This window comes from Silurus meridionalis, chromosome 15 (genome assembly GCF_014805685.1).
Source record: "Silurus meridionalis isolate SWU-2019-XX chromosome 15, ASM1480568v1, whole genome shotgun sequence".
In the NCBI taxonomy this organism is placed as follows: domain Eukaryota; kingdom Metazoa; phylum Chordata; class Actinopteri; order Siluriformes; family Siluridae; genus Silurus; species Silurus meridionalis.
The window spans coordinates 13,790,467-13,815,073 of NC_060898.1; the positions used below are offsets into that span (position 1 = coordinate 13,790,467).

Sequence of the window (24,607 nt, forward strand, 5' to 3'; positions counted from 1 at the left end):
TTATCAGATTTTCTTTGCAGGACATATGCTCCTTGTTCGATTTGTTTAAGTATGGACCCTGGCATTTTGATGACAGACCTTATCCCATTAACAGTGCCGAAACATGCTTCTAGCTAGGCAGCCTAATCCCTGGACGACGTGCAGAAACAGACAAGTCCGATTTGCTGTTTGTTTGTTTGTTTTTTTTTGCTTAATGATTTATGGCTTTGCACATATAAAAATATGTTTTTCTTACGGTTTCAGAACATTTGCACTATCGATATCCAATTGTTTTTATAGATGTTGTGTTGGGTTTGGCTATTTATTTTTTCATAAACACGGTGTGAAAAGGGGGGAGAAAATAAGAAAGAAATGCTCGCCGCTCAAGAGAGGTCGCTCGTCTCCATGGCAACGGCGCGTTCCGGATGAATTTGCCATGGACGGGGGGAAAAAAACAGAGCGAGAGAAATAAGACGAGTGTGCATTCTACCTCTCCTTCAGCTGCAGGCAGAAATCTGAGGAAGAAGCATTAAGGTGTTTGCTAAAGACACATGCACAAACAAACACACACACACACACACACACACACACACACACATGTGCCACAGAAACATCTACATTACACATAAATATACAGTGATGAACCCAAACCCACACATTGACATTCACCCGCCTATACACACAGATGCCCTGAAACAGACTGCTTGCTGGATAACGCAGTTAATCCGCACCCCTTAAATCTTATGAAGTTAGCGCCTGTTAGCTAGATGTCTATCATTAGCAGTGGCTGGATTAGGATGAATAGGATGGAAATATCATGTTCGTCACCATGCTATTAGTTTTTACACACTGGGCTTTTATGAATTTCAAACAGAAAAGTGTGGCATGGATGTACGACAGATACAGTAGCCTGTTAAAGTTCTACATTAATTACAATTTTTAAAGGCACCCACTCCTCATATTTAATGTGGTAGCTGATTGCGCCAGGATCTTCTGCTTCAGTGTGAGATGTCGAAGGCTCCTCGCTGTTCGAGTTTAGCGGCACAGCGCCGTTTGTGTCTAACTCTGTCTCCACCTTTCCATTAATGCGCTTGCCGTTTCTCCCTGCTCTGCCTGTAGAGGATGCTGCAGTCTCAGCTTTGCTTTTGCTCCCTTTGTTGGACAGAGTGACTCTCTCGATAGTGGCCTCGAACCAAGCACCAATGCTGACATCTCTGCAGTCCACCAGCTCGTTAATCTGAAAGCACAACATTGATAATATCAATCCTGTATACCTGCACGTCACACCTACTCCCTCTATACACATACTCCCTCTGTATGTGCTCCATTTCACCTGCTCTTTACAACTACATGTGTTACATTTGTCATCCCATCCCCCACACCCTTTACACTGGTTACACTTTACACCTAAGCCCTTATAACTGCTTACATCTTTACACATACTTCATTTACACAAGCCTCCTTCACCTAATATACCCTTTACACTTAAAACTTAAACATCTCTTTACATCTGCTCTTTACACCAGTACTCTTTACACCTGCTCTTTACACCAGTACCCTTTTACCCTGCTCTTTGCACCAGTACCCTTTATACCTGCTCTTTACACCAGTAACATTTACACCTGCTCTTTAAACCAGTATTCTTTACAAAAGTATTCTTTACCCCTGCTCTTTAAACTAGTATTCTTTACCCTGCTTTTTACACCAGTACCCTTTTCCCCTGCTCTTTACACCAGTACCCTTTTCCCCCTGCTCTTTACACCAGTACCCTTTACCCCTGCTCTTTAAACCTGCTCTTGACACCTGCTCTTTTCATGAGTACTCTTTACAACTGTTCTTTACACCAGTACCCTTAACACTGGCTCTTCACACCAGTACTCTTTATAATCTGTTTTCTACACCAGAACCTATTACACCTTCTCTTTGCATCAGTACCCTTTACACCCGCTCCTTACATCAATACACTTTACACCTGTTCTTTACACTAGTACCCTTTACACCAACGAGCTGTACAACAGCAATTTACATCTTTTACACCCGCTGCACCATCTATGCCCTTTACACCTCCCCTACACCAGTTACACCTGCCCTTTGCACCAATTTGAACCCTTTTTATACCAACCAGATCGTCAAACCATCACCCTTTTATGTCTGCTCTTTACAGATACTCCCTTTATACTCGACCTTTATACTTCTTTTCTTTGCATCTGTCTTTTTTACCCATAATAAGTTTATTATTTTTTCCCATCCTCTTCCTTTACTCCTAATCCTGCTACACTTACACATTTTATGTCCACTAGTCACATCATTTCTTTACCTTGACTCCCTTTACAGCTGTTACCCGTTACATATACACATCTTCTTGACTTCTTTACAACTGTCCCTTGAACTGCTCTTTAACTTACGCAATTTATACCTGTTTCCTTCCCCACACCTGTTACAACTGCACTGTACACCTTTACCCCTGCTGCCTTGCCTACACCATCCGCACATGCCCTTTATAATACACTTGTTCCCTTCAAAACATCTCCCTCTTTTACACCTTTTACATCTGATCTTAAAACTTGAAGCCTTTTCATCTGCTATTTACACCTAAAGCCTTACCTACACCTGACACCATCTTTAAACCTTAAAGCTGTATTCCTGCTTCCTTTACCTACAGCCTTCACAACTGCACTTTACACCTACAACCTTTACACTTTCTTTATACATTCACAGCGTTTGTACCTGCTCTTTATTCACACACGCTACACCTACACCCTTTGTGGTTGTTCTTTTTTAATGTCTACACCCTTTACACATCTGTTCTTTGCACGTACATCCTTTACACCCGCAAACTTTTTAAATTGGGTTTACGCCTTCACTCTTTACATTTACAAAGCCTTACACTTTATACTTGCTTTTTTTTTTACATTTAAACCCGTTTCGTCTGCTCTTTACCCTTTTGCACGTAAATCCTTTAAACATGTTCTTTACTCATGTATCCCTAAAACTAATTTAATATTTCATTTATTTTCAATTATATTTCATTTAGATTTGTTTTCTTATTTTATATGCTTTAAACCTGTTCTGACCTTATAAACTCCAATGCCTGGATTGATAAGGTCAGCAGATGAGGATGTCGAAGGCTGACTTTCTAACGCTGACCCACTGTTGCTGCTGATCGTTGCTGGAGAAGCTGTGGTTTCTGTAGTTACTATGGTTGCTGTGGTTACTGTGGGAGTGGTAGAGTTGCTGCTGCTGGGAGGAGTTACGTTACCAGGTATGACCTCTCCATTGTTAGGAGTGGGGCTTGGACTGTCGGCTGGATCGGTGTGTGAGCGAATGAGAAGCTGAACGATGTCATTAAGACCGACGTTATAATCGAACAGTGTCTGTCCATCCTCCATCTGTAAATCACAGGGAAAGAGTTATTGTGTCACTTAAGAATAAATTAACAATTCATTAAGAAATGTGACATTTTATTTCTATTTATCAATCAAAGGAAATCGGAAAGGGAAAATAAAAGCTAAGAAAGCTAACAGGGAAAGAATGTGGACAAAGAAAAAAGATAAGGAAGAAGATGAAGGTAGAAAAGAAGGAGTGAAGAGCATAGGGAAAAATATGGGAAAAGTGCAATACAAAGAAAGAAAGAGGAAAGTAGAAATGGGTAAAAACAAGGTAAAACTAGAGAGAGAGAAGTAAAAAACTAATAAGCAGAAGACAAAAATTAGGAAATTATAAGAAAAAAAGACTGCAAGGAAAAAAAAAGAAAGACGGAAAATGTGGAAAAATTGGAACCGTTCAGCAAGCTTGTCGTGTCGTGTGTGTTTTTTTGTGTGTGTTTTTACGTTTATGCTACTAAATCTGCAGAATCGGCAAATACTGACGGCTACTACTAACATAAATAAATATGGCAATTTGAACATATTCAAATAATAAAAAAGGGCAACGGGTTGCTATGGAAACACACACACACACACACACACACACACACACACACACACACACACACACACACACACAAAATCCCTCCCACCTCACCTTTAGCCCAAGCACATGCACAAACACACACACACACACACACACACACACACACACACACACAATGAGAGAGCAAAATGGCGGCTCCTTCTTCGCTCTGTCTGAGAGAGCGGGAAAAGCAGCGTACACTCCGCCATGTTGACTGTCGCAAAAGAGGCACGCACACACACACACACACACACACACACACACACACACACACACACACACACTATATTAGTATAGGCTGGTACTGCAGTAATGGGTTGGTAGCGGGAAAATGACTTCCAGTGTACATAACGGCAACTATCACACTGTACAATCACATTTTCCGTTGATAATCTGTGTGCATGTGTTCCTATTGCAAAACAGTGCGCATGGCAAAGTGTGATTTTTACAGCTCTCTCGCTAGGACGAGCACGAAGGAGAAGACGTTGGCATTTTTCTCTGTTATTGTGTGTCTCTATTTTTTATATATATATAAGCTACTTAAAAAACAGTAAAAATACTACAAGTCTACAGACGGGCAAGCGAACAAATAACAGTGAGACAGAGAGACACCTGTCTCTGGCTGTCAGTCTCTCATTTGTCGAGTTTTTCACACTGCTATAGCTGCAGCTGATCACATTATCACATTTGCTTGTTTGATTATTATTTGATAAATTCATAACTTTCAGTTGTGTTACACTGTGTGCTCTACGTGAGGTTTTATCTTTGCCGCCGTCGCTAAACACCCCTTAAAGCTGAGTGTGCACTACACACACACACACACACACACACACACACACACACACACACACACATCACCTATGCCAAACCTGACCACAATGCCGTGCTTCTTAATAGTTAACATTTAAGTATCAAGGAATTTAATCGAAAATCTGTTAAGAAATCAACCCTAATCCAGTCCCATGAATTCAAACTTGCTTTATGCGCGTGAGAGTGAGCATACAAATGAGCACAGAGAAGACGCGGTGAATCACTCCGCTAGTTCATTTCACATCCGACACGCAGAGACTCACGCCAACCCGCCATCTTAACGCTCTCCAAAAACCACATCGAGAAAATGGAGTGAAACAAAACAGAGGGAGAGAAAGCAGGAGTGACAGAAAGAGATGGAACAGGAATTTAAACGGAATAGATGAAAATTGACATTTTATATAAGAGTGTCAATTAAGATATGAGGCTGGCATGACACGGTCATTAACTCGAGCATGACAAGTTAACATATGGCCCAGTTTTAGCGTTCATTCATTCACCCTTAGCAACTGTCTGGTCAGGATCATCTGGCTACTAGTTCATTTATATTGTGGAAAATAATCCACAAAAAAAAAAAAAAACACAGTCAGCTTTTATGAAAGAACTAAGAAAGTAAGCAAATGAAAAATTATCCCCACACACATCTCAAACGTGAACCACAGGGATGTAGTTGAGGTTGAGAAACTATCAGAGCCAGAATTCAACCATCGAGCAGCCAGCATTTCCACCTCAGGATTTTTTTTTTCCCCCATTGTTTGTCCAGTAAGAAGAAAGAAAGAAAGGAAGAAAGTAAAAACCGAAAAGAAAACAAGAGCTTAGATTGGTTTATATTCAAATACAAACATTAATATCTGAAACACTAAACAAATACACATATTGGGGAAGTGGTGACTTAGTGGTTGTTGCCCTTCGGTTCAGAAGGTCATAAATTCAAATACCAATATCTCTAAGCTGCCACTGCTGAACGTATATAAGATTTAAAAGATTATTATTATTATTTTTTTTTTATTTGACCTTTACTTGAGATACCTGAGGAACAAAACCAGTAGGTTTTTAATTACAGAAATGAACAACCACAGCAAGAAGTCATTTTTGTTGGTCTTCCTTCATGTGTGTGTATTTAAAGGCTGTCGGTGTTTTAACGACTGAAAAAATGTACACCTGCACCTCGTTAGTGATGTTACCCTTCTCATTAGCCCGGTTATTTACTGCCGGATCCTGTCTTGAAACGTTAGTGAACATTGATTTATGCCTCTATATGATATAGAAATAAAATGCTATCTTTATTTTTATTCCTCTGTTTCCTTTCTTTCTGCTGTCTCTTCTTCGCTTTTATAATTCGTTTCTCTCCCTTCAGCTTCCTTTGCATTTTTCTCCTCCATTTCACCCTTCAATTTTCACGCCACGGTTTTCCGCGAGTGGTAAAATGGCGGGTTCTTTAAGAGCGAGACGTGCCATCGTGATGTGCTGAGAAAAACCACTCGCTGGCTCACAATCACGCTCTCCTGGATCAGTTTGTGTGTGTGTGTGTGTGTGTGTGTGTGTGTGTGTGTGTGTGTGTACGTGCATGTTCGCAAAGTGTGTGTTTTGCACTCAAATGTCTTAAGCCAGAGTGTGTGCGTGTGTGCGTGTGCGAGCGAGTATATTTCAATATGCTTCCCAACTACATATTTTTGTGCTTTTGCACACATTAATGTGCCTTTTCGCAAAAGTGTTTGTGTGCCCAGTAGCCGTAGTTTGACAGGTTGACTTGCAAGTTCACAAAAAGAGGCCAAAGTGTGCGTGTGTGAGTGTGAGCGTGCGCGTATTTGTGTGCGTGTATGCGCCCAACCGCCATTTCAGCTTCAAGGAAAAGAGAATTCTGGGAAATTTGAGGAGAAGCTCCCCCTCCCCCACCACCAGCCAGGCAGTGCGCAAGCAAGCGAATGAACAAAACTTAAAAAAGAGAAAAGCGGAGTACGAGGAAGAATTGGGTCACGTTCTAATAACGATGTAACATCGACAGTGTACTATAGTGCGACTGAGCAATAAAAACCTAGCTGATTGATTATTAAACAGCGAACGACATAAAACAATTCGACCCTTTCTTTCCGTTGTTTTTCTGTCTGCTTCTCAGCCTGCAGTAACGTGTGATACGTAGCTGAATATCGCTGTCTGTTTGACAAGCAATCCGGTCTCGCTGGGGTTTAGGCTCACTCTCATCTTCATCCTGTACGCATCAGATCGGATCTCATTTGCTCCTGCACAGTATGCAGATAAGCTAGCTAGAGCGAGTGAGCGTTCACGAAGCTTTCATGCACAGCACGAGTCGGATCTTGCTGTCCAGCACGGGTGTTTCAGTTTTTACAAAAATCTTTACCATTTAATAACCTCATGGAAAATATCATGCTGTCACGGTATCACTTGACCATTTAAAACACACGAGCTGCTGTTAAAAAATAAAAGGACAATGCAATTTTTAATGTGTAGCCATTTCAACAGTAAGCTTTATAGAAGTCCACATGTAGCTCACTAGAAGAAAAAGCAGATTCTCTCCTGGGTGTTAAACGATAGCAGGATTATAAATCATTAGAAAAGCATGGGTATAGAAACGTAAAGACAAACCATTAATACAGTTTCAGCAAAGTGTGATAAAGAATCCTGGGGTGTGCAGCATGGACAAATCTACAAAATCCAGCCCAGATTATTAACTTAAGCAAGAGTGAATATTAATTTGAGATATATACAGTAATATATAGAAATTTGTGTATAACAGCAGCTCTCGCAGATTTTTATTATTGCATTAGTTTGAATGTTTTATTGTTTCTGTTGTAACAGCTCATTCACGGAAACTTGTATAACGAATGCACTACATTATTTAAGTCTAATAACAAATGAATTTATTAACATTGAAGGTGAAACAGTTATAGAAAAAAAACGTGACTGAGACATAATGATCTCTTGTTATAGACTGATTGTTCCAGATTTTTGACTGTGATAGATTTATTGTATTGTAATTGTATTGTTCTATTTGTTTATATTGCATTGCACTATTGTATTTATTCGAAAAATACGTTCACTAGATCTTTAATAAAATGCAAATCATTGTGAAAGTGCACCTCCTGTAAGGTGCATACATTCACACACACACACACACACACACACACACACACACACACACAGTACCTGTCAAATGTTTAGACACACCTTCTCCTTTCTTCTTTATTTTTAGAGTTCGACCAATTGATTCTTGGCATTTTTTTATTAAATTAAGTTTTTTAATTAGCATCGGCTGATTGTGCTGCAAATCAGGTCAATTATTAGGCAGGCGCATTTGATACATCAAACCGTGCATGCACGTTCTGCGCTTGCATGAAGGAACATAACTCTTTCATACCAGCAGGTGGCGGATTCACGGATTTGTGTAACTTTATTCAGTCATTTGCTAAGTTGCAAATGGCAAGAAACACAAGTGTCTGTACGTTCCCTCTTTACTCTGTCGGTGTTTGCTTTCATCAATTTTTTTTTTTTTCGTGTGCCCATTCGCTAAGCTGAATAGCCAATCAAAGTTCTCTGTCTTGCGGATGAGTTCGCCGCTGATTCAACATGCGGAATCGGACTAAAAATGGGCCAACAGAGCAGAATACACTTAAAACTCACTCAATGCTCAAAAAACCACCCGACATTGCCCAATGTCCAGCCGTCCATTTGGCGTGTACCGGTCTTTAAATTCTTATCTTTCGTTTTTCATCTATTCTTATCCTTCATTTTGTATTTATATATTTCATTGTTTAAATATGATGCTACTTTTGGAGAGAGAATGACAATAACATTTAGAGAGAGAATGCGAGTAACTTTTTGAAACTGTATTGTTAGTGAGTCCAAAACCTGGTAACAAGGGCAATGACTGGAGAGGTTCGTGTTGTTAGTGGTTAGCTTTGATGACAGCTTTGCAAACTCAGCATTCCCCCATCAGTTTCACAAGGTAGTCACCTGAAATTAACATTTGCGGCATTTAGCAGACGACCGTGTCCAGAGCAACGTACAAAAGTGCTTTGAGTCTCTAGCAATGAATAGTTCTTGAATTCTATTGAGCAAACTTGGTAAGTGCTAATTTAAGTGTTTCAGGAAGAGGTAGGTCTTCAACCGTCGCTTGAAGATAGTCAGGGACTCCGCTGTACAGACATCTAGGGAAAGTTCATTCCACCACCTCGGTGCCAGAATAGAGAAGAGCCTTGACGTATACTTACCTCTCATTCTGAAAGAAGGTGGTACCAGTCGAGCAGTGCTGGAGGATCTCAGACAGCGTTGTCCATTTTTGGCCTTGTAGGCAAGCAGCAGTGGGGTGGTGTGGGAGAACTTGGGCAGATTGAACAGAAGTCGTGCAGCTGCGTTTTGGATCATTTGCAGTGGATAAATAGCGTTCAGGGAAAGACCTGCCAGCAGAGAGTTGCAGTAATCCAGTCTTTAAATGACAAGAGACTGAACAAGCACCTGGGCAGCCTGTGTGGACAGAAATGGTCGAATCCTTCGCATGTTGTAGAGAAGAAATCGACAGGAACGAGCCACATTAGCGACATGTAAGAAGGACAGTTGATTGTCCATAGTTACCCCAAGGTTACGAGCAGTTGCGTAAAGGGAAAGCAGAGAGTCATGAAGAGTTATTCTGAGATCTTGACCTGGAGATGAATCACCTGGGATGACCAACAGTTCTGTTTTGCTGGGGTTGGGTTTTAGTTGATGAGCACTCATCCATGATTTTCAGTTCACAAGTTTGCCTTGTCAGGAGTTCATTTGTGACATTTCTTGCCTTCTTAATGTGCTTTAGAGCAGTGGTCCCCAACACCCAGGCTGCGGACCGGCACCAGTCTGTGGGTGAATTTGTATTGGGCCGCACAGAAAGAATACATAACTTACATTTATTTATTATCTGATTCTAAACAATGTTTTATTTTGGAAAATTACCCGATTCTCTCCGCCACATCTGTCTATGACTCTTGATGCATGTCAAGATGCCTCGGTCACATGTCTTTCCTACATCCGCTACCTTCTTAAAAGCGCAAAAAAGTTGGGGACCACTGCTTTAAAGCATCAGTTTTATTGTGCAGAGGAGAGGGTCAGTACAGAGTCAATAACCCTGTTAGGGCTACTACAACTACAGTACAAAGCCATATTATGGCAAAAAAACATTCAGTTAAGTAAAAAAAAAAGACATTTTATCATTTACATTAAGATATAAAGGTCAGTCAATCTGAAAAATCTCAAAAACTTGTATCCCCAAGTTACAACCTCTAAAACCATGAAACGCTATGATGAAACACGCTCTCATGAACACAGCCTAAGATAAAGAAGACCAAGAGCTACCTCTGCTGCAGAGTATATTTTTATTAGAATTAAAATACTCGGAAATCACCAATTTAAATAAATCCTTCTCTTAGTTCAAGTGGTACACATTTTAACATTCACTGTTAGGAGGAGACTGAGTGAGTCTGGCCCTCATGGTCAAATTGCGGCAAAGAAACGGAGCAACAACAGAAGCAGAAGAGACTAGCTCGAGCCAAGAAACACAAAGAATGGACATTAGATCAGTGAAAAACTGCCTTAGGTTTAATGAGATTTTTGGTCTTAACTTCCTTGTCTTTGTTAGACGTAAAAAGGGTAAACAAATTTGTTCCTAAATGTGTGGTTCCCACTGTGAAGCATGGAGAAGGAGGTGTGATGGTGTGGAAGTGCTTTGCTGATGACACTGTTGGTGATGTAGTCAAAATTGTGTGCAAACTTAACCAGCGTGGCTACCAAAGGTTTATTGATTGGACATGATTTGGAAAGGCACACCTCTCTATCGAAGGCCTCACAGCTGAGAATGCATATCAGAGCAAAAGCCAAGCCATGAAGTCAAGGGAACTGCTAGAGCTCAGAGACAGGATTGCTGCAAAGAACATATCTGAGGAAGGCTACAAATAAATTGCTGCTGCATTGAAAATTCCCAAAAGCACAGTGGCCGCCATAATTCTCAAATGGAATAAGGGCTTTAGTAAGAGAGGTGACCAAAAACCCAGTAGTCACTCTGACTGAGCTCCACGAATCCTGTGTGGAGAGAGAACAAAGTTCCAGAAGGACTACCATCACTGCAGCCCACCACCAATCTAAGATTTATGGCTAGATGGAAGCCTCTCCCCATGGAAGCCCGCTTGGGGTTTTGCCAACAGGCACCTGAAGAACTTTCACTCTGTGTAAAACAAAATTATCTTGTCTGATGAGACCAAGATTGAATTCTAAATGTAATGTCTGGAAGAAACCAGGCACTGCTTATCATCTTCCCAAAACCATCCCAAAAGTTAGGAATGATGGTGCCAGCATCATGCCATGAGAGTGTTTTCCTGCAGTAGGGGCTTGGCAACTGGTCAGGGCTAAGGGAACATAGACAGGTTTTTAACCTCAATAAAAACATGTTCCTCAGCACTCAGGACCTCAGTCTGGGCCGAAGGTCACCTTCAAACATGGCAACAACCCTAAGCACATAGCCGAGAGAGGGAGAGAGAGAGAGAGAGAGAGAGAGAGAGAGAGAGAGAGGGAGAGGCATAGAGGTCTCTGGAGAGACCTGAAAGTTGCTGTCCACCAAGGGTCCCCATTCCCACCTGACCCAGCTTGATAGTATTTGCAATGAAGAATGGCTGAAAATGCCCCAATCCAGGTGTGCAAAACTTGCATCCAGGTGTTGCAAAGACTTGAGGATGTAATTGAGAAAAAAATCTATTTGAACTTGCAATTGTAGTATTAAAGGGATCTGGATAATTTCTATACATATATATCTGTATAAACAGACGTGCCAAATTTACAAGTAAAGCAACATTTTTGGTTCAGACGCCAAAGCTTGATTCTTGTTTATTAAGATTGGTAGGGAAATGAATTATTCAGTCTGTTCTTAGATAATATTTGAGTAAACGTGCTTGTGGAACCTGTTGTATGTATCTGAGTGCAAAAGGATGAAGGCAAATTTGTCTCTAAATCTCTGGCTCCCTGTATTTTCTGTGATATGCATTTCAGCACACTAGTCCTTTTTTTTTTTTTTTTTTTTTTTTTACAAAAGATACAGTATCAAAGCTTCACAGCTTCTGCTTCATTCAAGCTCAGTTCACATTGGATCACACTGTGTGCATGGGTATGTGTTGTAAGCCAAAAACTCTCAACCACACCCTGCCCCATTCAGGCTGGGGAGTCATCTGGCTTAAAGCTCCATTCACCCCCTATCCCTCAGGCTTGCATGCAGGGAAACTGGCCATAGCTCTATGTGCCCCTGGCCTGTGGCCATTTCAGCCTTGAATGGGCAAATTAAAGATATCAACAAGTGATCCACACATTGAATTTGCTCAAGCAGTGGAGTCACTGGAGCAGAACATCATCAGAAAATCGTCTAAAGGAGTACACCAGAGAGTGAAGGCCATTTTCTTAATAGAAAAACGCTTCTTCTCTATCATGCTGTACTTACTCTCCTTTACTGAGAGCATCTATCTGATATAAAACACATGGGTGCTTCTCCTTCTAGACCACCTATTAGAAAACAGCCCCCACCCCTCTGTTCAAGGTGTCAGTCTGCAGAACCAAAAGAAAAGAAAGTCAGGAGACAGTCAGGAGGTTTGGCATGTCTGGGGCTCAGACAGGCTGATTTAGTCCTAGCTCCTAGTCCTGTGTTGTTATGTAGCTCTATGTTGTTTGATGTAACTCTATGTTGTTTTATGTAGCACCAGGGTTCTGGATAAACGTTGTCTCATTTCATTGTGAACTGGATCAGTTATATACGGTTGAAATGACAATACAAGCTTCTTGACTTGACTTGAAACTGCTGGCCATCTTGAGCATGCACCAGCTCATGGTTCAAGTGGAAGTCCAGATACCATACTTCCATCAGTTCAACTGAGTTTGCTGTTAAGTTCTGCTAGTCTCAGAAATCTCAAAAACAATTCTTAAAAGTTGCATATGCTGATGCCAATCATCAATACAAATTATATCATCTAAGTATACAGCAGCATATGTGTAGTCCAGATGTTGTGTTCTATCCTTAAGACATGTAACTTTGCTGCTCCAGACAACCCAAAAAAAGGGTGACAAATTGGTTTAACCCCAATGGATTTAAAAAAAAAAAAAGCCATCAAGATATTGGGGCCAGTGGAATCTACCAATGCCCTTTGGTTTAATCCAGTGCTGGCTAAAAACAAGGAGTGCCCAATCTAGAACTGTACAACACTTAAGAATCTTTAAATCATGATCTTTGAGGTAATCAAAAACAATGAAAGAATTTCTCCTTCCAACTTGGTAATCTGGGTGCTCTAAGACAGTGGGTGGTTGTCACCAGAGGACACTTGGTTCCATTTGGGCCACACCTGCCATCACCAGAGCCACAGGAACGCTCTTTACATGGTATCACTAGATTGAGGTGGTATATTTAAAGAAAATCACTATTCTTTTGCCTGACCTCTTAGTTGTGTGAGATAATGAAGAGGCCCTGCTTCTGGGATTGCTTTGCATATTCCACTAAACCTAATACAAGGCACTGCTGAATGCTCTGTGTTCTGAAGGCCTAGAGAGGCCCGCATTAATTCTGCAACTGAAACCTTGAAATGGAAGAAGATATAATGGTGCTTTTGGAATGGCCAGAGGATTCCCTGGCTAACATTCCTTTGGCATGCCACACACCACCTGCATATTTCCAGCCAACAAAAACAAACATAAGACTGTTTAGTTCCAGCCCTAAACACCCTGCCAATGGATTTGTGAGGAGCCAATGATGCAATGACATAATTACTCTCATTTTGTTAAAGGGGAATCTCTACAGTTGATGAAGGGCTTTGATGCTTGATTATGTTTGCCCACTTTAAAGAGGGAACAATGATCATGGAGATGCCAGGACTCCCTGCAGTGCCCACAAACCTACCCAAGCTTTGCCCTTGTCAGTGTGAGCAACATTGTATTTGCCTGTGGAAAGGCAGGGAATGTTAGAAAAAGAAAGCTTCATCATTGTTCATCCACCACCCGACTGACTCTTTGCAGTACTGTCCTTTCAGGTCATGGTACTCCAGCCAAACACACAGCCGGCAATGCTGGGCAGCATGCTCGGCTTTGGGCAGGAGGTTTCCTCACTATACAATTGCTTCATGCTCATGTTCACAGCCATTACTGATGAGCCAGCTAGTAAAGCTGTAGTTGGAGAGGCTGCAATTGGAAAAGCAGTGGGTCATAGCATCATCTGAAGCACAAGTCTGTCCATGGCTAGCTCCTGCGTGATGGCCACCACTGCTCCTGATGACCAGGTTAAAGAAGGCTTGATGTTAGTTTTGGCGGACGTTAACTAGGAAATCACAGAGCGGGGCAGTTTCCATGATGGTGTCTGTTGCACCCTCCCAAATTTCGACACAAAACTCTGTGTGAAGGATGACGGGGTTTTTTTTCCGTTCTTTAGCGCATTTTCCATTTACTAAGCACAAGACCAAACCATCTCAAAAGCCTACAGTTCTGCTTTGTTTCATGAGAAAGTTCACTTCAAACTGTATCCGTGTCATCTCTGCCAGCTCGATCTCACCCATGGTGTGACCGAACTGAAAAAGCAAAGCATGCATAAATAAACTGGCAGTAATCAAACAAGAATCATCGCTACTTGCTGGCTGAACCCGCCTTTTCTTTGTCCACAACCACACCCCTGCTGCCACAGCATCTGTTTATGTTCAAGTGACAGGACAGACATTTTTCTGCACTTTTACCTAAAGCATGTTTCAGGCTGAATTCCAAATGAGGAAAAAAAAGTGTTTTGAGGTTGCAGTAACCATGTCGTGTATTTGGATCAAAATGAATTGAATAATCTCACTTTTAATGTCACCACCTATTTATGCTTTAGGTAAACAACTACAGAACTGATTTAAAACAACAAAAAAGCAACAGAGCAGACATGTGGGCACAACCATATTTACTTTCGAAACATCCCATTCCAGGTTGCAACTTTCAACTACATGAAGAAAAATACACCTGGAATTTAGGTTAAATCCAATTTCTTTTTAGACTGTGCATTTAAAATAAACTAAAATAAATAAAGTAAATAATAAGAAATAATAGTAAATAATGGTTAAGGCAGGGGTCACCAACCTTTTTGAAACTGAGAGCTACTTCTTGGGTACCGATTAATGTGAAGGGCTACCAGTTTGATACACACTTCTGAAATAACAAATTTGCTCAATTTACCTTTAAGTATATCTTATTATTAATAATTAATGATATTCATCTATATCTAGTCATCTATATTTTAATAGTCATTTTCAAATTCACACCAATGCAAGTGTGATTTAAAAAAGAATAGCAACAAAAAAAAATGTATGCAGCTCACTGGTAAGTGGAGCTACGGTGAGCTATTTTTAGAAAAGGCCAGCGGGCGACTCATGTGGTCCTTGCGGGCAACCTGGTGCCTGCGAGCACCATGTTGGTGACCCCTGGGTTAAGGCATTGGACTTTAGTCAAGATGGCCATAAGTTCAAATCCCAGAACCACCAAACCAAACTGCCACTGCTGGGCCCTTGAGCAAGGCCCTTAACCCTCAACGGCTCAGTTGTATAAATTATATAACTGTAAGTCACTCTGGAAAAGGTCGGAAATTTATATTTTTACAAAAATGAACAAGAGTGGATTCCTAATAGGTCTGTGTGGTGAACATGTCCAAGTCTGTTGGCCTGAGGAAAGAAGCTCCTCTGGAGTCTCTCAGTTTTAAGCAGCAGACTACAAAAATGCTGGTCTTAATGGAAAAGGGTGAAAGGACAGTTCTTGGGGTGGATGGAGTCCTTGATCATTTTATTAGCTAATTTTATTAAACCAGATCTTTAGGTGCATTTAGCAAAGCGCATCTCTTTCTACAGTGCTTTGCTAATCTGTATCAAACAATCTCAATCTACAATACTGAGATGCACTCAGTCATTAAACCCCAGAAATGTTTTTTTTGAGGTTGGTGGGGACACCGTGAATTTCCTCAGCAATTTCTGGCTTGTTCACGTAGGCTTGGATGCAATAGTTCAGGTGGGGCCCACAAAGATGTGTACTTCAAGGTATCTGAAGCTGCTCACTCTCTTTACAGAAGGACCCAGCTAATCTTTAGGGGTTTTAGTTTCTCTGCTGCCTCTTCCTGAAGTCCCCAACCATTTCCTTTGTTTTTTGCTGATGTTCAAAGGGAGTTAGTCTGCAAAGAAGTTAACCGTTTTTCCTCCTTTGTCAGATAGGCAGCCATGTTATTGTTGAGGATGAGACCCATAACCATTGTGTCATCAGCAAACTTGATGATAGACATGAAGCTATGAGATTGTACGTCTGTAAAGAAGGGAGTTCAGGACACAATTTTGTGGTGCTCCAGTGCTCAGGGTGATGGTGTTGGTTGAAAACTTTCGCTACAACCATTTACTGCTTGTGAGAATGCCCAGGAGCTATTCACACAGAATTAGCATTAGTCAGATACATGAGATTAAAAGCCAACCTTTGTGGGACTATGGAATTAAAGTTGAGCTTTAAACAGCAGCTTCATGTAGTTTTTGTATTTCGGACCAGGAATGACAACAGATGTTTTAAAGCAGATTTGGACTACAGACTGTGGACTACAGCAAGAAAATTGGAAATGAACAGAAGATGAAATTAAACACCGCAACACCTTATCAGTGCAGAATCTCAGGTACACAGCCAAAAAATGGTTTCATGGATGTCTGTTTCCTAATGATTACCTGATTCAGAGACCGCTGAACCTCATCCCCCAAAAACCGCTGCATCTGTCTGTACTGTAATCTAAGACCAGCCCTATCATGGTTATTCTCAAAATGCACATAGAAAATAAAAACAATAAAAGCTTCTTGACTCTTGAAGTGACTTGAATGTATCCAGTTCATCTAGTAGAGAAGAGTCAGCTCTCACCACAGCGGTGGATTCGCCTCCGAAGGTGCTGATAGTCCTCGGTCCCTGCCACGTGTCAACAGACATAAAGCTCAAAATGAGAATCAAACCTCAGCGTTGCTTTGTACACGTTCAAATTCCCCGACGTACGCAGGCATGAGAGAGTGAGCAGCTCATTTGTGCAGCCATGCACACATTCAACTCAGCCCGGATGGTTTAATCCACCCATGTGTGACATGTGTGTTACTTACTCAACAGCATGCTAACAAAGAAAACGACGCATACCATCACCGTAAGGACGTTCTCTAACGGTTCTCTACAACAAAATAAAATGATACAACCAGCAGAAAACTGGTATTTTCTGAATATTATAATAATCTCGAATCCACTGTGTTGTTTTTTTGTTTATTTTGCTAGCTTCGGGGTTTGAATTTAGCGGTAATGTATTACGTGTTACCAGCCGGAGCAGCCCCTTTAAGATAGCGAATGTAGGTAAGTCATGTGACCGAGGCATCTTGACACGCATCAAGAGTGAGTCATAGACAGATGTGGCGGAGAGAATCCGGTCATTTTTCAAAATAAAACATCGTTCAGAATCAGATAATAAATAAAACGGTAATAATGTGAGTTATGTATTCTTTCTGTGCGGCCCAGTACCAATTCACCCACAGACCGTTGCCGGTCTGCGGCTCAGGGGTTGGGGAGCACTGGGCTAGACCATATTTTCAAGTTACGATAGGGTCATTGGAACGCATCTCCGTTGTAAGTATAGCTGTGTTTACTTGTAAAACGTTGACTACACAATTTGATGTTTGTGGAGGGAAATGCACGTCACTAATTATAGTTATCTGGTTAACTTGTTTCTAACAAAAGATGAACAAGGAGACTCCTTCAGATCAACAAATGTGGCAAGGTGAAAAATTATACCATTTCATCCTGCAAATTCCCTCTTTAAACTGCAGTAGCCCCTTTGCTGTAGTAATAATCATCTTGCTCTTCTCGGAAGGTTGATTTTGGAACATGGTTGTTGGGATTTGCTTTCTCAGCCACAACAACATTTATGAGGTCAGGCACTGTTGTAGTGTGAGGAAATCTGGTGCTCAGTCTGGGTTCCAGTTCATCCTAAATGTGCTCAGTGTTGTTGAAATAAGCGCTTCGTACAAATGACTCGAGTTCCTCAAATCCAACCCTGGCAAATACAAGTCTTCCTGGATGCCACTGTCATACTAAATGGTGTGATGGTATCTACAGACATTTTGTCATAATAACATTAACACTGGTGTAGATTTTTTTTTCTTCAATGGCACAGCACAGCAGTACAGTCGGTAACATTACTACCTCATAGCCCAAGGGTCCTAGGTTCAATCCTATCCTGCACCCAGGTTACTGTTTCTGCCATGTTCTTCCTGTGTCTCTATAGGTTTCCTGCAGGCTCCTCAGCTTCCTCCCACTCTCCAAAAGGTATGCTGATGTGACATTTATAAATAAACCAATTTAAGACGTCTTATTAAATGGAGGGAGTGGTTTCTTTTGAGGGACAGAAAGAAATGGAGTGAAATGCTCTCCGAGCATCTGGGAAAGCCCCCCAGCTACAAAGGGAACTCGGTTCTGTGGTGAGCAGAAATCTTTGTGCAATGCAGAAAGCCAAAACAGAAGAAAATGCTAAACATTGCTCAGCAGAGACCAGCAGCAGTCTTACAGTCTAGAATTTTGGTTTACAGGCAGCACTGAGCCAGAAAAAGAGATGGCAAGAAGAATAACATGCCCTGCACTCTACCGCATTTTAAGGATGTGCAGTTTGGTCATATCAACAGCTCCGTACTCCGGTATGGTGTGGGTGATGACCTCAATTTCTCTGAGTAAAGTCTTTGTTTAGTCCTTTAACCAAGCTGAATCGGGTACGCCAATACAGCTATCAGGTATCATGGTAGACATTCGGTGCTCATTTGTCTATACACTGATGCCAACATAGGATACTATGACATAAGCCTAGTGTATGTTGTTGTTAATAGACATATTAAATGAATATAATTTCAGACATATTCATTGTTAAATTTAGTGATAAATAGCGTGTTCAGGTAAAATGCTAATAATGGTTCAATAAAATATTATGAAATAATTTAAACCAGTGATCAGGATCACTATTAAATAACAGTGTCCCTATATTTGAATGTTATTAAAAAGCACCATCAAATGCTTGATTCTTATTGGTCTGAAAGTACTGATTAATAACAAAAGCTCTAATAACAGTGCGGGTTTATATAAATGCACTTATTCTAATGTGTTATCTTTTCTATTTTAACAGCAAGGGTTGAGCTATATAACAACATTATCGTCTCTGCTATTATGTTGCCTGACATCTACATTTATTGCAAATTATATTCAATTACAAAACCTACCATCTATGATGCACTTTGTGTAGTGGCGCCACAAAATCATCAGAGTACACGTGTAAGAGAAAAGCTGCTTCTTGAGTCTTCAAATAAATTTAAGAAATGAGTCAACTGACATGAACCTGGAATGATCTGCACAGGTGTTTGTTTTAACCGACACTTCCTGAAAGCCATGCTCGCCTTCCCCCTTCTTCTGCTCTTATTTACAATTACTTAATTTATACAGCTGATCATTTGAGGGTTAAGGGGCCTTGCTTAAGGTCCCAGCAGTGGCACCCTGGTGATGGTGGGATTTGAATTTACAACCTTTTCCTTGATGGTTGAGAGCTACCACTCTCAACACCTGCAGGGATGCCTGTGCAGACTGCCTTGCTTTCTAAATTCATTTTAATTGAATTCATTAATTATTCATTAAATATATATTTATAAATCAGTTAGAACACTAATTTGTATAAAGCATACTAATATAAAAGTACCCAAATATGCAATCACCGGTACATGTCACTGTTTGTATAACTGTATTTTCCCTACATAAACCTACATTTTTGCTATTATAATTAATATCGGCATGGCTGTGAATACCAGTGATTATATATAATACCCACACACCCCTTTACTAGTAGCACAATTTATTATGATGTGGATTAGATTTTCAATGGTTTTCATTTCAATGTGTATATAGATGCCATTTTACCCATTAAAGAATGCATGGATTTGATCACCCCTTAATAAGAAAATATATTTATGAGATTTTGGAAAATGTCTGAATCAAATGAAAGTATTCAGACCATTTATTTAAAACTTTATAGAAGTTCATTTCACAGCAATTACAGCTCCAACGTTTCCCTAAATAGGTCTCTCAACAAGTGTTGCATACCTAGATATGGCCAGCTTATCCCATTCTTCATGGTAGATCCTCTTAAATTCTATTAGACTGGATAGCACATGTCTGTAAACTGCCAGACATTCAAAAATATGTAGTTGTTGATATAAGGAATTCATAAAAACATTCATGTGACATTAATAGAAGAAGTCTCCCGTGTCAGAGGTCAATCTTTATGCTGTGTGTGTTTCTTGGAACCGCGACAAGTGTTTTTACGTGTTTTTGTCTTACTAAATTCACGAGAGCTTAACATGAACTGGTTTGCTGATGTTCCAGATCTTGCAAACAAGTAGTGCAGCTTATTGACCTGTCAAAATTCATCACTGAGCCTGTGAACAATCGGAAAGATAAAAGCATGTGTACATCATTTAGCTGAAATGCAGACAGTTCAGAGGAGGACATCATAAAGGATGTTGAAATTACCATACAAATAATAATTCACAATGATAATTAAATAATTCACAATCATTCAAAATCCAGTTCTCTCAAATGTCATTATTTAGGCACAAAATATTATACTTGAATTATAATATTTTTATTATATTATAATAATTCGTGCTGAACAACAGTGCAAAGTGCAGGTATTACACCATAATTACACACTAATATAACTTTAACTTTTTTTTTGTTTGGCCGCTTCTGTTTATTGTGTATATTTTTAGCTCGGTTTTTTTTTAAACTTCCGCCTTTCATTCATCGGCATGTGCAGCGGGCAGGAAACCGGAAATAAAAATACTTCTCTTTTGTTTTCCTTATCTCTCTTTCTCTCTGACTCTCTCCCTCTCGCTCATTCTGTCTCCCCCTCTTTCTCTGTGACTCTCTCTCTCTCTCTGACACTCTTCCTCTGTCTGTCTCTCTCTCTCACACACACACACGCTCTCTCCCTCTCTACATCTGTATTTCTCTCTCTCTTTCTCCCTTTCTTTTTCTTTCTACCTTTGTCTCTCTTTCTCCCTTTATTTCTCTCTCTACCTCCGTCTCTCTCTCTGCATGTTTATTTTCATCGCGGTGACGTTCCGTTCGCGTGCTCGACGTCAAAACAAAACACACTAGCATGCGCGCGCCCACACACACCACACACACACAGCGCTTTCCAGCAGCTTCGCTTTGGGGCAACGCACGTGCAGCAAGGAAAACACAAACAAACAAACAAACCCAAGCAGCAGCAGCAGCGGCGGCTGTTGTGATGCGCTGATCATAAAAAGAGTTCATACACGGAAATGACACCGAGGCTCCGTCCCAAATCGACACATGACCACAAAACGCTAAACCACTGATAAACGGTACTAAACACTGAGGATGAATTAGTACGAAACCTATTAAAAGTATGCATGTAACCATGGCTACGTCCCAAACCTGAATACTTCTGTAGAGAGTGTCAATGGAGTACAGGATTACAGGACACGGTTCCGACACTGTACAGATAGTTAATATACATATTAGGATGCTGAGGGTTTTTATAGTGAAATATAAAGTGTGGCAGATACATGTCTTGGTGTTTAATGAAGAACATGCTAAAAGAATACACGAGATCGAAATAAGCACGAAACTAGACAAACAGCTCAGTGTTGACTTGACACCTGGTGTTTATCCGGGTTCAGTCTGACTTATATAACACTGCAGGCGCTAATTCAGTTTGTCTAGTTCCTGCTATTTCGCTAACCGATCAACCAGATCCATTTCCTTGGATTTCGGCTGCTTTGTGGAAGCGTTTCTTGCGCAACAAACTGCAAGCTAACATTCCCAGCCAAACAGGAAGCTCCAGAAGCGTTAGCCAGCCAGCTAACCGCTGAATTTAGCAACCTGGCTAGCTAACTACACAGCTATAGCCCAGAGATAAGAAGACAAACACGGAGAGATCAGAACTGATCAAACCCGAGTCTGAGAGCATTGAAGCAGACATGTCGGACCTGTTTGCCTCTGTAGAATAAGCGCTGCCTCTCGGGGTCCACATTGAAGATCTCCTGTATTTTGAGACGCAGAGACTCGATCTTGGTGAGCCGGGACAGATCCTCCACCGTGCGGGTCTCCGTCCCGTCTATAGTGCGGACCTGAATCCACATCGCGCTTCGGTTTGGCCCCGAGTAACGGTCACGATTAACGGAACAAAATAAATCGGTTTAATCCGGTTTCGGGGGGTCGTAGGGAGGGGAGTGAGGGGGGCTCTGAGAGAAAGTGTTCACGTCTCCATACACATACACACTCACACACACTCACACACACTCATACACACACACACACGCTCGCTCTCTCTCCTCTCTCTCTCAGCTCCAGGAGGCGTTACTCACTCACAGCGGTCACGTGGCGCCAGCGGGGGAGAAAAAAAACACGCACGAGACGTTACAAATTCGCGCCTTTTTAAAGACGCAACGCGCGCCGCTGAGGTAACGTGTGAATGAGCCTATTGCTAACATAGGCATATTTTAATATATGAAATATAACATTTCTAAATAATCTTGCGGTCCAAATTTCACATTTGGTTTCAATTTTCGATTTTAAAATCGAAAAATTAGTTTTCACATATACGACTTTTTTAAGTTTCGCAGTTTTCTTTTTGTATAAAATGTTTGTTTTTATTACAGAAAAGCAGCTGTAGTTTTATTCTAAAGGAAAATATGAATGAAAACTAGCTACATAAATTTAAGTGATTAGAATTAGATACAACCAGAAGTATTTAAGAAAGATTTTGCAGAAATTATGTGATTAGATAGCTAGCTAGCTAGCTTCATGTAGATTGGAATAAATACTGATGAGGTGATCACTTTTTAATTTTGCTGTATTGAGAGGCGGTGTTTCTCTGTGTTTCTAGTTTTTCTTTTTCTTTGTTGAAGATAGCAGGGAAAACAAAGACAAAATAAGAAAAACATTCCCAAAAATGTGCAAAGACACCCTTTTTCACCCCCAGTTTTTCAGCAAGAGGCATGCGATCGATGTTTTAAGCAGCATGTATAGTTTTTATTTATGTCTGTACTTTGAGAGTCACTAACAGCTGGAACCAAATTCCTTGTGTGTGTCAACACACTTGGCCAATAAACCTGATTCTGATGTGTGTTCGTCTATCAAAATGTAAATAGTCAATATAGATTAAGTAGGGATTACCAAAATGCACATTTCTATTATTTCTCAAACATATCTTATACATCCCTAAATCATATGGGGAACATACTGTTTAGGGTATGGCGTATTTCTTCATGTTTTGAAGAAAATCACTGTGGACAGTCCATGTTCAAATGATTGATTAGCATAATGTGATATTGACAGTATGAGTGTTACATGAGCTTTGAATAAATTTGGCTGGTGTGAAGATTCCTAGTGTTATACATCCGAGTACCTATAATAGAATGCTATTATTTGGTAATTATTTAGTATTATAGATTGCTATTATTTGCTATTTATTTAGTATTATAGAATGCTACAGTGATAAACTCATTGTGTGTAACTGATGCACAGAGAGAAAGTGAGAACTGTTAAAAGAGGGAAGATGGAGAGAATTGAGCATAATCATTGTCAGATTTGCTGTGGAAGCTGTGAAAGAATGAAAACGATGGAATTAGAAGTGGTAAGAGCTCCCTCTAGTGGAAAGGTGATGAATCCTGGAATAAATGGCCCAAGTAGGCGATTTCTCCTTCATATGCTGTATCTCACTAAAGTGAGTACACCCTTCACATTTCAGCAACCATTTTAGTATATCTTCTTTAGGGACAATACTAAAGAAATGAAACTTGGATATATTTTAGAGTAGTCAATGTGCAGTGTGTATAGCAGGGTAGATTTACTGTCCTCTGAAAATAACTCAACATACAGCCATTATTGTCTAAATAGGTGGCAACAAATGTGAATACACCCTAAGTGATAATAGCTGTACGTCTCTTAACAGGATCATACTAATTTGTGTATCTTGTATTAGAGAGGTTAAAATGTGGTGCTTTTAGTACAATTTTCTCATACTGATCTCTGGATGTTCAACACGGCACCTCAGATTTAGAATTTCTCCACAAAGATGCCGAGGCTATAAGAAGATCAGTAACACCCTGAAACTGTGTAACAGTACAGTTGCCAGGGTCATACAGAGGTTTTCCAAGATAGGTTCCACTCGGAACAGGCCATGCGTGGATCAAAGAAGTTCAGTTGTCGTCTGGTTTGGGAAAAAAAAAACAGATGCATGAGTGATGGCAGCATTGTTTTAGAATTTGCAGAAGCAGAAAGTCCGCTTGTCAGTGCTCAGACCATTAGCCCCAGACTGCAACAAGTCAGTTTGCATGGCCCTCATCCCAGAAAGAAGCCTCTTCTAAAGCTGGCTCACAAGAAAACCTGCAAACAGTTTGCGACACCCTTTCGAGAAATACCAAGAAAATTGTGTCTAGCCTACAGTCAAGCATGGTGGTGTAGCATCATGTTCTGGGGCAGCATGAGTGCCGCTGGTACTGGGGAGCTGCAGTTCATTGAGGAATTGATAAGTCCCAATATGTACTGTGACATTCTGAAAGAGAAACTGGACTGAACAGCAGTTTTTCCAACATAATAACGACCCCAAACACACCGCCAAGATGACAACTACCTTGCTGAGGAAGCTGAAGGTGAAGGTGATGGAGTGGCCAAGTATGTCTCCAGACCTGAACCCTATTGAGCACATGTGGGGCATCCTCATGTAGAAGGTGGAAAAGCACCATGTGTCTAACATTCAGCAGCTCCATAAAGTCAT

General features: G+C 40.6%; 1 protein-coding gene across 3 annotated transcripts in view; it reads right to left on the reverse strand.

Moving 5' to 3' along the window:
• The window catches only part of LOC124397655 (E3 ubiquitin-protein ligase UHRF2-like), a 43,141-nt gene extending 20,972 nt beyond the window's left edge, over positions 1 to 22,169 (reverse strand). Inside the window, exons 1-3 of one of the 3 annotated variants that reach the window (XM_046867268.1) lie at positions 21,816 to 22,169; positions 3,054 to 3,368; positions 933 to 1,216 (exon numbers count right to left, since the gene is read on the reverse strand). In XM_046867268.1, coding sequence (XP_046723224.1) covers positions 933 to 1,216; positions 3,054 to 3,368; positions 21,816 to 21,968 — 752 coding nt within the window. In that variant the 5' untranslated portion in view covers positions 21,969 to 22,169. The remainder of the gene's footprint in view (positions 1 to 932; positions 1,217 to 3,053; positions 3,369 to 21,815) is intronic. The other 2 variants (XM_046867266.1, XM_046867267.1) reach the window with 2 other exon arrangements.
• Between the last annotated feature and the right edge of the window lie 2,438 nt (positions 22,170 to 24,607).